This window comes from Hydractinia symbiolongicarpus, chromosome 7 (genome assembly GCF_029227915.1).
Source record: "Hydractinia symbiolongicarpus strain clone_291-10 chromosome 7, HSymV2.1, whole genome shotgun sequence".
Classification (NCBI taxonomy): domain Eukaryota; kingdom Metazoa; phylum Cnidaria; class Hydrozoa; order Anthoathecata; family Hydractiniidae; genus Hydractinia; species Hydractinia symbiolongicarpus.
The window spans coordinates 18,241,345-18,255,857 of NC_079881.1; the positions used below are offsets into that span (position 1 = coordinate 18,241,345).

The 14,513-nt window shown below is 38.1% G+C and overlaps 1 protein-coding gene across 1 annotated transcript in view; it reads right to left on the minus strand.

The window, feature by feature from the left end:
- Nucleotides 1–14,513, minus strand: part of LOC130649542 (fibrocystin-L-like) — a 41,094-nt gene that overhangs the window by 2,851 nt on the left and 23,730 nt on the right. Inside the window, exons 30-44 of the mRNA XM_057455836.1 lie at nucleotides 13,591–14,410; nucleotides 12,369–12,609; nucleotides 11,580–12,090; nucleotides 10,918–11,171; nucleotides 9,746–9,926; nucleotides 8,945–9,412; nucleotides 8,580–8,782; nucleotides 8,041–8,220; nucleotides 7,368–7,443; nucleotides 7,132–7,290; nucleotides 5,835–7,007; nucleotides 5,144–5,403; nucleotides 4,433–4,988; nucleotides 3,525–3,736; nucleotides 263–3,031 (exon numbers count right to left, since the gene is read on the minus strand). Of these exons, the coding sequence (XP_057311819.1) occupies nucleotides 263–3,031; nucleotides 3,525–3,736; nucleotides 4,433–4,988; nucleotides 5,144–5,403; nucleotides 5,835–7,007; nucleotides 7,132–7,290; nucleotides 7,368–7,443; nucleotides 8,041–8,220; nucleotides 8,580–8,782; nucleotides 8,945–9,412; nucleotides 9,746–9,926; nucleotides 10,918–11,171; nucleotides 11,580–12,090; nucleotides 12,369–12,609; nucleotides 13,591–14,410 (8,063 nt within the window). The remainder of the gene's footprint in view (nucleotides 1–262; nucleotides 3,032–3,524; nucleotides 3,737–4,432; nucleotides 4,989–5,143; nucleotides 5,404–5,834; nucleotides 7,008–7,131; nucleotides 7,291–7,367; nucleotides 7,444–8,040; nucleotides 8,221–8,579; nucleotides 8,783–8,944; nucleotides 9,413–9,745; nucleotides 9,927–10,917; nucleotides 11,172–11,579; nucleotides 12,091–12,368; nucleotides 12,610–13,590; nucleotides 14,411–14,513) is intronic.

Genomic DNA, 14,513 nt, shown 5'->3' on the forward strand with positions numbered 1-14,513 from the left:
ATTTCAGTCTTAAATGTAATTTGCAAAACAACAACAACAACAACAACAACAACAACAACAACAACAACAACAACAACAACAACAACGAACAGCAAAACAAAAGGTTTAAATTTGTTAGGTTTTTTATATTCGCGTTTTGTAAAAAGTTTTAATTTTCCACATTTGATTTAGCGAAAATGGGTAAATAATAAAACTTGCAAAAAATCTAACTGAAAAACATTCAACCTGGAAGGTATATACAACAAAAAATTAAAAACCATACCTGTGTCGGTGCGATGTCCATCACTGATTCCATGGCTTCAAGTTGAGCCAAACTTCTCGGAGTATTCCTTCTTCGCAAGCTTGAACGAATCTTGTGTACAGGTGTGACGGGAGCCACGTATTCCAACTTTCCTCCGACGACTTCTTCGTATGACCCGTTCTCCATCGTTATATTTCGACGCAGTGAACCCCCCACAACGCTAAGGGTTTCATCTGAAAAGCCACGGTTATATGAACTGCTCATAGCCGGCTGCTTTTCGTAATGCCAGTTCTCCGACCCCTCATCCAAGCTATTTTTACGCCATTCTTTTTTCTCTACGACCTTATCTTTCTTCTTGCTTCTGTCTTTCTTCTTGAAAAAGCAGTAAAACAACAAGCCTGCGAATAGCAATGACACTACGATAAGTACAACAATAATGATGTACGTCACTGTTTTATCGTCCTCGTCTTGTTCTGGGACGGTTCTAACTTCACCGTTGACCATCAAAGTGTTGTATGCGGGCAAGCTGTTTCCATTGAACGGAAATACAAAATCTCCGTTTCTCAAAGATGTACTTAGTTGATTGGTAATGTTGTCGGTGTCTTCAGCTTCATGGACGACATCAAATCCGACAACGACGCTTCCCGCCTCCACACTCACAATATTTACCTGAAGATCTTTGTTTAACGTGCGCTTAAAATGTCCTGTGATATATGTCTTGATCTCTGCCTTAAACTGAGCTTCCCGGAATAGAACCACCTGTTCGTATTTCCCATTTAATTTGATCACCATTCGAGTTGTTTTGAAAGGATTGCGACATCTGTGTGATGTTTTCCCAATGTTAACGTTCACTTGTGCAGACACAGTCGAATCAAACGTTAAAGAAGCTCCTTTAAATTCAATCCGTTGAGGCGAGTTGTTCATTTTTGGTTTCACGAAAGTGGTAACAATGCCGGCGGCCGACGTGAATAAAAGGGAAACGCCCATGTTATCAAGGGAGATTTGCGAAACTGCAGACTTTACGACGTAACTCGTTCCAAACTGCTTGATGGAAACGAAATCTCCGTATTTAACGTCACTGCTGACTGGCAGAATGTAACTTGACTCGCTTACAATGAAGGAGTTTTTCAGTTGATTTCGAAGCGAAGCGTCGGGGTAGGTGAAGAGAACATAAACACCCTGAACATCGCTGTCAGCGTCAAGCGTGAGAGATTTAAGTGCAGCAGAAACATACAACGAGCAATTCTCTTTGGTTTTTAGTAAATCACCAGGACCCATCACAATGTAATCAGTGATGGCTAAAGCACGACCAAGCAGGACATTCAGAACAAACCGTGCATCGTTGTAATCTACTTGGCCGTTCTTATCAGAATCCATAGCTGAAAGTTGTGACGCTTCCACCGACGTCAGTTGCTTGCCTAAATCAGTAGAAAACTTTGCTTCTTTTTCACGAACATAAGTTTGAATAAACGAGGCATCCAGAATGTCATATGAGCAGTCATTATTGACGAAGTAAGGCTGGTGCAAGCAAGATTCCCTGGGTTTAGCACTAGACTCAGGAATATTTTTCATTTCTTTATCAACAAGATGTAAAACAGTCATGGTCGATTCCAATCTCCCTGCCTCTTTGCCTGTCACCTGTATGTCAGCAACTTTAGCATAACCGAATACCTGAGCATCAGGATGAGTAAGACCAATGACTTTGATCTTTAAACTAGATAGCCTAATAATTTCAAAATCACTGGTCACACTATCAATGACAATTTTGTCGCCGTAAAATTCGATGTTAATATCTATGCCCTCTAGGTACTGAGTACCAAGTTGGACGTACACTGGAAGTTTAACAGTCATATCTTTAGCCACCCAAACTTGTTCGTCTGATACATTACCTATACGCATTGAACGAACATTTTCGATAGGAAGTTGTTTAAAATACACAAGTAGCGTGGCATTCACGCTTTTCCGTTTGGCCACGGATGCTTTGTCAGATACACGTATATTCAAAGAATAAAAACCCACTGTAGGAGACTGTCTTAATGTAACAACGCCGGTAGACGAGATTTCAAAAACGCTGTTGACATCATTGCTTATTTCGTATGTGAGTTCTCCATCGGGACCGTAATCTTCGTCGCTGGCATTAATTTTAGCGATCTGAGAGCCAACAGTCAATTCCGGATTATTCATCACGGTCAACTCTTGATGATGCTGTAAAACCGGAGCGTATATGTTCTTACCGGTCACGTGGATAGCACAGTTCAGCGTATCGCTTTTAACTGGATTGCCTTTATCTTGCGCTTTAACAACAACATTAAAATCCATTTTCAACACATCATGGCGATCAAGATTTAAGTCGGACTTCACAATAAAGCTGTCGGCAGAAAAAGTAAAGAAGTCGAGAAAACTATCTGTGGAGGAGAGCAAAGTATAAACGATTTCTGCATTCAATCCTTCGTCAGCATCGGTAGCAGACACAGTCAATACTTTTGTTGACAAAGGGGCATCATCGGACACAAAACCTTCACATTTTGACACAGTAAACACTGGCGCGTTATCATTTACATCGTCTACAACGATATTTATAGATACAGACGCCTGTTTGGCTGTACCTGTGATAGGGTTGTCATTGACAACGACTTTTAGTTTATAAGATGGTAGCGCTTCCCGGTCAAGTGTCTTTTTTAGCTTTATTTTTCCACTTGAGTCAATTTCAAATTGGTTGTTACCATTTCCAGTTGCGATGGTGTAGGTGAGCTCTCCATCAGAGCCTGTATCAGCATCGGTGGCTATCACCTGCAACAAATGAGAGAAATGCAACCCTTAAGGCAAAAATCGACAGGTAAATTGGTACAAAGTGGCTCGATTAAAAGACTTCTTAATATCCTCTGTACTTCTATCTAACATCTTTTAAAATATTATATTTTTGCAGGTATAAAATATATCGTACTCGACGTAAACAAAAAAAACTTTGTTGTGGGGTTAAATTATAAAATGGTTTTAGGTTTTTTGGTTAAACAAAACTACAAGTACCATTTTCAAATTTCAGTAATCAACTGTTCTTAGCACCAGATTGAATCCTACGAAGTTGGATTATTTTAATTGAAATATGTCACGTAAAATTTACTCAGAATTTTAGAGAATTATTTCTGGACTTTTTCCTAGTTTTTTCTCTTTGACAAAAATAGGTTTTCCACACTATGTACAAATACAATAAGCCCAGACAATCTGTTGTTAAAAGCTTAGTTGGTGTAGAGACATTCCCTAAGCTTTTATTCTTAAATTTTACCTGATGTATAATTGAATTCACTTCCAAATCTTCAAGCAAGTTAATTGATAAAGCGCTATCTCCTGATATTGTTGGCGTGAACTCATTCACCCTGACAATTTTCACGTATATTCTCATATCTGCGTGTAACGGCGTGTGGCCATTATCTGACGCGCGTATATGGTATTCGTAAGTTGGATCCGCTGCTTCATTCGTGTCAAGGTCGATGTCTTCTATAATGAGAAAACAATAAGCTACTTTCATACGTTCTTTCTATAGAAAGAAAAAAAAGACAATGAGCAACTTTCGTATGTTCCTTCTGTGAAAGAAAGACAATGTGCTACTTTCGTACGTTCCTTTTATAGACAAAAGACAATGAGCTACTTTCGTATGTTCCTTTTGAAAAAAGAAAGATAATGAGCAACTTTCGTATGTTCCTTCTGTGAAAGAAAGACAATGAGCTACTTTCTACCGTTCTTTTGTAGAATAAAAGACAGTGAACTACTTTCGTACGTTTCTTTCAAGAAACTATAACTACTAACGATGTTGTAAAGGACAGTAATAACTTTTATGTTTTCTGTTCTGTTTTTTTTTTCTCTTTTGTTCTTGACAGGATTTTACCAGAATTCACAGAAACAGCTAATTCCGATTCAATCTAACCTACTTTGCGAAAAACACCGCAATTTGAAGATAAAAATGGCCAATAAATCCAGGGCAGAAATTTTGAAAAACAAATTTCTGTAGCACAAATGGGAGCTTTAAACACTATAGATCTTTATGATTCCTCCTGGAAAAATAGACAGGATATATCCGCGGAATTCAGTAAGGCTAACCACACAAAGTATAAATCACGACTAAAAATCTCATCAAAAAACCCCATTAACCACTGGAGAGCGGTCACTCACTAACAATGGACAAATGCTACTTACTTTGTATAACCAAATCTCCTGTGTCACTCCTCAAAGTAAACAGTCCGTTGCTATCATTTGTGTAAGCAACTGAATAAGTCACCAGTCCGTTTTTACCAGCATCCAAATCCTCTGCGATCACTTTATACACAACTGCGTCCACAGGGGTTGTTTCCATAATTTCCTTGGTTACTGTTTTTTTATTTAGCGTCGGTGGGTTATCGTTCGTATCTGTTATTGTAATCTTTACTGTATGATTGGTTGAATGTTCGAACGGAGATGGAGCACTATCAGTGGCAGTGATAGTGATGGTGAGTGTGTCCACCACTTCCCGGTCTACTTGTTTTGTTAACCTCAGTTCGCCATCTGACTTAGATATTGATATGTAATCGTTGAGTGGCGAAAGGGCGTATTCTACAACTGACTGAAACCCGCTATCGTTGTCGGTCGCCGTAAATTTGTACAGCAACGTATCCTTTGGTGTAGTTTCGTTCACGTTCAAAGCAACTGGCGAATCTAATTTGAAAACTGGGTAGTACTTGTTGTCGTAATGTACGTCAAATCGATCGGAATAAATCTAATAAAGAAATAATAATATTAAACTATCTTATTGGTCCACATTTTCTACACGTTACGTTGTGTCTGTAAGAGTTTTATACACGTTACCCCGTGCCTTTAAAAAAATTTTATACATGTTTCATCTCGTCCATAAGAGAGTCTTTTACACGTTACCTCATGTCCATAGTTGCTTTTGAATTTGAGAATAAACCCCGCACCATATGTGGAAAACATGAGATTGGTGAAGGCTGCTTCTGTTCCTGTCGTAACTTGAATACTTTTTGTTCCTGTCAATACGGCCGCGTTTGCACTTTGATACACAGACACTGTTATCTCCCAAGTCTGTTTTAGTGGAGATGCAGGCTTGTTTGTACCGATATCCATGATTTCAACGACGGGCTGTTGCTTAAATATTATCTTTTCTTCTGCGTTACCTAGACGACAGTTGTGCAAAATATTAAAGGCAGGGTCTAATCAACTTAAAGGAGATAGGGAGTGGAAAAAAATTAGGAGGTCTGGGACGAGTAAACGAGTGTCATTTTGGCAAAAAATTTATGCATAGATAAAGTTTGAATGCAGGTCTAAAATTACTGATAACAGAAAATGTCAAAATTTGCTATTACTTAAATATGAAATCATAATATATGCAACATAATTAAAATAAAATTCTTTTTAAAAAATTTAACCAACTTTTTAAGCTCTATAATATAAGTCCAACATCAATTATACCATGGGTTTCCTTTAAGTTAGGTAATTCAAAGTTTGTAATATGAGCAGCCTCCTTTCTTACTTGGTATCTTATCACGTGAATGTTTTAGTTAAAGTGACCAACAATGTCATGAAATTTCATAATCATAATACATACCCGGTTGGACTTTCATACGCAAATAAAACAGTCTTTTATTTACTGAAAAAGCGTTCGATTGCACCACGATGTTTTCATATTTTGCTGTTGCTGGAGTGACCGCCAACTTGAAGCAAAGTCGATAATTCTGCCCAATTGAATAGAATGACAAGTCTTGATACTCGACAACACCAGAAGTTTGGATAGCAAGTTTTTTTGTTCCAAGAAAAGAATTTTCTGGGTCAGGAGAGCATGACGAAGCCTCGATATGCCAATCCAAGTTGTCCCAATTAAGATGAGTGGCAACAGCATCAGGGGACTGGGATCGAATTTCAACGATTGGTTGTTGGCGACATACAACTGTTTCGTTGCAGTCGGCTGGCTGTCTCGCTATCCTCAAATAAAAACTTCTCTCCGTTACAGAAAATTCATTCGTAATGTATTCCTCAGAAACATATCGACTCGATGGTTCAGTATAAGCTTTTAAAATCAACCGATACCCACTTCCACTTTTGTCAACAGATAGATTGCTAAACAAGGCATGAGTCATGCCAAATTCAACTTTCGACACTCCAATCAACGCTGCATTTGAACTCTCTGGTTTCTGAAGCGTTGCTTCGACGAACCACTTTCGTCCTTTCGAGCCAATATTTTCAATGTTTTCGCCGGTAGCTCGATCGAACACAAACACCATAGGATGCGGGGACATCGGATTAGCCTCTGCAGGATCGCTTATGGTGGCATTAAAACGAAAGCCTAAATCACGTTCTTTAATATCAATGCGTTGATCACCTGTTACTGAGAATAAGACATCGCTAGGGTAAGAGATCTCGTATTTTAATTGATACCCTGTTCCTGCGTGTGTGATCTGCAGATCTGTAAAATTCGCAGTCCCGTTGATAAAGGGTACAGTTGTGGTGCCTTCTAAGCGAGCGCTAGCATCCCCTGTATTGTGGATAAGAGAGGCTGTTACGTTCCACGGAGCTAAGCTCGTTCCAAGATTTTTTACCCAGTTATCCAATGCATCATACATGTGGAGAACAGGTTGTTGAGGAAATGGAACCGACTCATTACTAGTAGCACTGACACCGTTGGAAAGTAGTACTTTTGAAGGGATCAGGTATTTGATTGCTGATGTTGGTTCCACTATACTTAACCTCTCGGAATATATGGGACCCGTTCCGTTCACATTTTCTAAAACGAAGAAGCACAGCGAGTAAAAAACTTTCGTCCAGCTTAAAAACAACGAACAAGCGAAACGGAAACGGAACGAAACGGAGCGAAACGAAACGAAACGAACAAAGAAAGGAATGATTACCTGTCTCGTTAATATTAAAAACACTTTCTTCTGGTTTCGGAGGAGGTTCAGTTACTTCAATGAGTTCAATTGGCACCTCCAAAACTTTATTTAACTGCCCTGTTTGTGTGGCTTCAACCAATGCCTTTGAAACATTTAGGAGTTCGTCGTAAGTAAACTCTAAAAACGACAAAGTAAATGACAACTTGTCAACAAAACTCACACGACGAGAACAGACCGACGGAGGATGAGTATACCTGTCTGGTTCACTGCATTCAAGTCAAGAGTGGAATTTAACGTGCGATTAGCATTCGGTTCATCACCAATCTCCACCTGAAGAAAAGTCAATAATTCTGTTTCTTAATCTTTTTGATTGTTTATCAGCAAAAACTTCAATGAAGAAAAGTGACAGGAATTTAACTAGGCTAACAAGACAAATTATCATTCAGTTAAAAACAACATAGAATATACGCATAGATAAACTTTAAAATTTGATTTTCAAAGATGACTCCGGTGCCTATGAATATGTATGTGTGTGACAGTCACAAATATTATAGTTAGGTACGTATATGGGTATGGAATACTATTTCGATAAACGAACTGACAACACTGTCACGCAAAATGGTACCGCAAATAGAAAGACGGATGCAATGCGGTACATAAAGGACGGGCGAACCCGTGGATTTTCCCACAGGCCACCGACTAGTTTTAAAGAATTTCCGGTCTATATATTTTTGTGCTGAATTTCTCCACCAACGTATTACACAGTCTCTCCACGTCGTTGTTTTGTAATATAAAAAATATTTTGAATGATAAGCTTACAAGTTGCCAATTTATCAAGCCCCCTTTTAAAAAGCCCTTCTCCCCTAAATCATTTCTAAAAATTAAGACCCGGGGGATTGACCATGTAGTACAGAATGAGATACGTACAACAACATGGGCTAACGGTGACACCGCCCTCCTTTTTCTTCTTGTTTGCTCAGCAGATATGATCTCCATCACACGTATTTTATTCGAAGGAATTCCTAAAAACGCTGCTAGATTGGCAACTATCTTCTCGCCAAAAAATTCATCAACCGTAAGTGATTCTGTAGAGAACGCAAAATTCACCTAAATAATGAATAGCACAGTTAAAAATAATTTATGTTAAAAAAATCAAGAAGTCGAATTTAAGAATTTAGGGACGTTCTTAAGATCGACATGAGAAATATTTCAAGGTCAGAAGCCTAAGGTCCAGAATGCTTTGTAGTTAGATAACATCCGTGTTCTAATGATCAACATTTTAAAAGCACTATCATATTCGCCATACTTTGCAGTCCCAAATTTGCATCAGTTTTAATTATTCGATTATTTTGATCTAAAAACTTAGGTTGATTTATATTACACCGCATTCAATTCGGCGACTATTTAACTCGACATTCCAAATAAGCGAACCAAGCTCATCAATTACACACGAAAACAGAACTCACCACAATAACAGATTGAGTTTGTACAACAATCTCTCCGTCGCCTTTCATCAATACATACAAAATGTTGCTCGAACTATCGTACCAGTTGGTCCCAGGTTGATCAGAGAAGGCTGGCTCATACTTTGTGGAATCTTGCGGATCATTCGGATACAGTTTATATGACTTACTGTTAGGTACAGCGTTCTTCGGTGACACAAACTTATCTACAGAATATAAAACAACCAGATAATTTTTTTTTGTTAACACGGAATGCAATTGCTCATTCTATCTGAGTAAGCTGGTCATACATTGGACCAACCTAGTTACCGGTCTACTAAAATAAATTAATAGAAAATAAAACATCAAGTTCCTACACGTTTACGTACCATCTGAGTAAACGTCTAGCCGCTGGGGCTTTGGATTAAAAAACATTATTATAATTGCATCATCAATACCAGCATGTAACAGTTTAAATCTTGTGTCCAGAGGGTTGTACGAAGCCATGTAAATTTCATACTTCTTTCCGGTTGCAACTATAGCATTGAACGTCGAAAGCCTTTCTTGACACGTGTAACCATGGCACCAACCGTGGTCCTGCGGGCCGTTAATCAAGTCAATATAGCCACTGGTTGCTACGGCAACAGGCGACAGTCTTCTAGTTTCCGTGTCTCCATCTAAACTCTCAATAATAAGCATTTTGTATTTAACGTTCGAACACAGGTAGGCGTTCCAATCAGATTTGAATTGACAATCCGACGCTCCTCTGTAGATTCCTTTGTTAGGATACTTCGTATCGGCTTCGATAACAGATCCATCGACGTTCATCAACATAGCTTTTGGTATTCGAAAATTGCCTGAACATGAAAAAAAATGACTAACTTAGATATTTTCTATAATCAATAATATTTATGAAGTGCGAATAGAAGTTGAATCGAATTTAAACCTGCTATCATTAAAGAACTACCACATCTACCATTTTGGTAGCTGCAAGTAGGGCGCTATGTAATTTTTTTCCCGCGAAAAAAACAGTCAGGTCAGTTTCAAGATCATCGTGAAATTTATAACACTAGCAAGATGGCAACTTCACATTGTAATCTAACGGTGATTAAAACCAAGATCAAAGTATCCGTCATTTTAGAAGCAGTTTTAAAGTTGCAGAGCCACCGTTGTGATAAAAAAACGCAGACCTAATCCCCACGATCGGTCTTCGCTGTCCCATCCAAACTCTGATTTTGAAATTAAACTTCCACGTTGGCCATAAAACGTCCCGTCCAAATCTTCGATCAAAACTTTCCGCCTGGCATCACAATCCATGTCAACACAATCTGAAGGGTTAATCCATCTTTTTGTTGGAGTATGATGGAAGATCTGGAATGAAAAAAGCTTTTTATACAACAAACATTTTTGTTAATTGAAATTTCACTAAATGAGGACGAATTATCATCATCAATACCTTTGGGTTACAGAAAACAACAAACTGCCGGAATAATCATTCTGGTTGAGAAAATATATAAAAAACGTTGAAAACAGAAAAATTATTGTAGTTATTTGTCATTAAGATTGTATACATGTACAATATTTGGTATCATACAATCTTTTGTATATAAAAATTGGGATTATCGATATGAGCTTCTTGATTCTCAAAAGTCAGACATCATAGTTCATAGATGTCTGGTCAGTGTTCATAAACGATTTTTGTACACACTCGGCCATTGTTGGAGGTAAGACTCACAAATGTTTTAAAAAGTACATAAAATTTAAGATTGTATACATGTAAAATAAAATTTAGAATTTAGAAGGTGCTGCAATTATCTTCACATAACTTAGCTTCATCAATTTTAAGCGAAAATTTTGTTTTTTGTCACTGGATTTATTTCACCTGTGTTCTAATGTTTACTTTACTACAACTGCCTAGCTAAATAAGCTTTCTTCGAGGTTAATGAAATTAGTTTCTCTCATACGAAAGCTTAGAAGAAAACGAATGTTAGAGCAAATCCTTAAAACGTAAATCCACACCATAGCAAACTCGAAATTAAAAACAACCAATGAGCACAAAGCCGGCGTGGTCACATCTTAGCCCCCTAAATAATACGAGATTATATTTGATCCTCCAAGATTTGATCGAGTGAGGCTATTCTCGCTCAAAACAAAGGATTTCCCAATATCGATCACGCAAGTAAAGAACAATAGAAGTAGCCAATCAAAAGGCGCCGTTAGTATTCTAAGCGCAAAGCTGGTCTCCTGGCTACCAACAAGAATGTATGCACATGTTCAATGTTCACATCGCAAATTCAAAACATTACGATACACGTCTATACTTCGTACTTTTTTAAAAAAAACAAAATGTCAATGGACGTACCTTGTTATGGTTCAGCACGTGATCTAAAGTCGTATTAGCAATCTGCGCAGGATGAATGACATCACCATAGACTGCATTAGTGAAAAACGCTTTGCTGGGTTTTTCACACGCGTCAGTAAAATTTGAGAAAGTCACACCGTCATAAATGGCTAACCCGCTGATTGATGGGTACGACATGGGAGCTTCCCATGTCATCGGAGGACCGGTAGCAGGAGAAGCACTGAATAAGCTTGACATGATGCCCACGTTTCCACCTAAAAAACGAAACAGATCAGTTGTCATGCGATCTTTTATCGAAACGTTATTCAAAACAACAAATATAGTACATTCTAAACGTGTATGTGTTATTTTAGTGATATTTTACATGGCTACAGTTAATAGCAGCTGAGTGTGAAGACTGAGTGTGAAGACTGAATATTCATCTCAAAGATTTTTTGTTAACTCCACGAACCATTAACTGAATCTTTTACAGGGATGCAAACCAGACTGTTGATTTCAATTTTGGTAACTTACATAAAAGTTAATGAAGACGGTGGGATTACTTTTACCAATGCGATTTAAAAAAAATTGCTTTAGTAGGGCACATTGGTGGAGAGCATCAACACAGTGGATGAGTACATACGCGTATTGTAAAATAAAAAATTGTCCCCACTATCGCTTACGTTTTGGCAGTCTTGGCGATCGTGACGGATAAAAGGTCGAATGATGCGGCGTCATTTCGTGCTCTGCACAATCGAAAGTCAATGACTGACCGACTAACACAGAATGTGTGACCATCACCAAATCATTTCTAATCACGTGAGCCTTCGGATTGGCGCCAAACACATTCAAACTGAGAGAGATCTTGTTATCGGCGAGTATGACGTTATTCACGTTGATACTGTTCGACGGCCATGCGTATATTCCATAATCGAAACTTTTCCACACTTTGTAGCCATCTAGGTAAACACATTGCGAACGACGCTCGCCAGGAATATGCAAGCCATGTAAACATCCAACCACTTCGTTGCTCCGTACTCGCTTGGTTGAGGTGGAATCTGAACATACTTCACCCGATGTTTTGATCCCAATCTTCTCGCTACCAGCAACGACGTTCTCCACTAGCGTGTAGTTGTGTGCTTTCAATAGATGAATAGCGCCATGCCATTTCATGTCGAATTCGTATGGAGTGACCTGGAGAGGAAGGTTGAAATGCAATAATGAAGCAAAAGGGATGAAACTTATAGATTTAATAGAAATTCTCATAGTGTTTTTTTTTTCATTTAAATTAAAACTGGGAGCTAGTTTGGACGTACCACTTAAAGAGCAGAAAGGAATAAAAAATTATGGCTTTTCAACAGTCTTTAGTCACTGTTACTGAAATTTCAAGACAAACAATTCAGGACAAACAAATCTACCCGAAAAGCCTAAAAAACATCCTTAGGATTTTCAAAAAACGCGGACAAACTTACTTTGTACGTGGCTTCTGCCAGTGATAACGCCACTAAATTCTGAACGAGTTGATGATTTCGTCCGGATACTTGAATGGACGAGCCAACAGAATGATGAAAAACGTTGTTCTGTATTTTCAAGTTGTCTGTCCCGAACACACCCAAATGCACGTTGAAGCCGTCGTGGAAGGACGAACCTTTCACGAACGAAGGGAATGCTTCAGCACTTGCATCACCGACATCCAAAAATGCTAACGAAAATCTAAACAATGAAATGAAAAAATATAAATAATAAATATTAGAAATAATGAACAAGCATTTTTAGATAATAATAAAATTATTGCAAACTCTAAATTGTTTCAAACTAGTTGTTAGCCCGTGGAAAATCCACGGGTTCTCCCATCCTTTTTACAACGCATTGCGTGCTTCTCGCTATTGTGCAGCTAAGCTACCATTTTGCGTGACAGACAGACAGACAGACGTATACGGGTATTATAACATAGATTGAAAAAAGTTCAGCTTATCAACTGTAGGAATAAAAAGATTTTTTTTAAATAAGAACATCTATCTTTCAGCTCAAGCTATTTTCCAGCCTCAAATATTCTTATTATGTTCTTGGATTTTAGCCGGACAATACGCTGTTTTAATGCTGTGAATGAATAAGCACGTTCTTAATATGTTCTTAATTTTTGGCAAAACCTTACCGTCTTATAAATTAGGTTCTTATATTTTCGCATAATAGCCAACACAGTAAAACAGATAATTTAAAATAATTAAATCAACTTGAAACATTTTTAAAAAAATACTCTTAAAAACCATTTTACTAAAGAACAGCATCATATATGAGTGGGACAGTTAAAATTTTAAAAAAGCGATAGGTTCTCCTTGTCCTTTAACCTCAAGTTCTCACAACATTCTGGATATCTTGTAATTTTTAGGAAGGGGTATAACTTTGCCACCTCTACGAAGAGCAAAAGCTATGACTATGAAACTCGACACAGTAATAAAGAAGTCGTTTAACATCAAATATCAGTGCTGACGTCATTAATTTTGCTGACGTCATCATTTTTTGCTGACGGAATCATTTTTTTAAGTTCTTATTCCATAATTTTAATTTATATTTATCTAATTTGCTTTCAATATGTCAAATACTTCGATTAGAACAGAACTCACTTTAGAAAATATAAATACTTTGAAAGTAGACATAACTTTTATTTTAAATATTTAAAATCTAAATTTATACCTCGGATCATAATCTTCCGTCCAACCATATTGTCCGCAATGTTTAAATTCCACATGCGCGATTTCAGCTCTTCCCTTGCCATTAGGAGAATTTCCGACCAAGACACGACAACCAAACGATTGACCTTCTAAAGAGTTAGCGGGAGCGTCAACTCCTTCAATGACAATATTACGTGTCAGCAAACCAACTTTCGCGCTTAAACTGAACTTCCATGCGCCTGCACGTAGAGATGACGCCACATGCTTATGTGCAGCAGCTTCAGTCAGTGTTATTGTTTTTCCATCCTCACTCACAGATTCAATTAGGAATTTCTCGGTTTGTTTTGATTCGAACGATGTCGTCGTGACAACTAATTCGTCACCAGCCTTCCAAGCAACACTCTCCTTCACTTTTAATATTTTACCACCAACATCCAACGTTTCGGCAAGTGTTGTCCACACAGTAGGCATTGGTTTTCCGTACAACTGCATTTTACCGAATACACCGATAGCTTTCGAGCCAAGGTTCAGGCTACTTGTGATGGGCATATCCTTCGAGTTGTGATCACCTGTTAACTGTATCGAAAGAATATTTGGGTAGGGTTTATCAGGCCAGCCAACAATTAGCTGACCTAACGGCCCTGCGATGAAGATTATGTTGGCTTGAATCACGTGATTGACGTCATTGTCACCGTCGATTTCCAACGTTCCAAAGATATGCAACTGATCAAGCTTTATGACTTCTGTCTTCTCGTCAATCAACATCCACCAATCAGTCGCTATGACAACCGTGTCATTTTCCTTCGGTAATTCTTTGTGACCGCCGTAACCTTCAGGAGTTCCTGAACAAATAAAAATAAAATCTTGAGGAAGTAATCGTAACAAGCTCTCACGAATGTCGCTCGACACGTGACTAAATAATGTTAACAGACACAAAGATATACA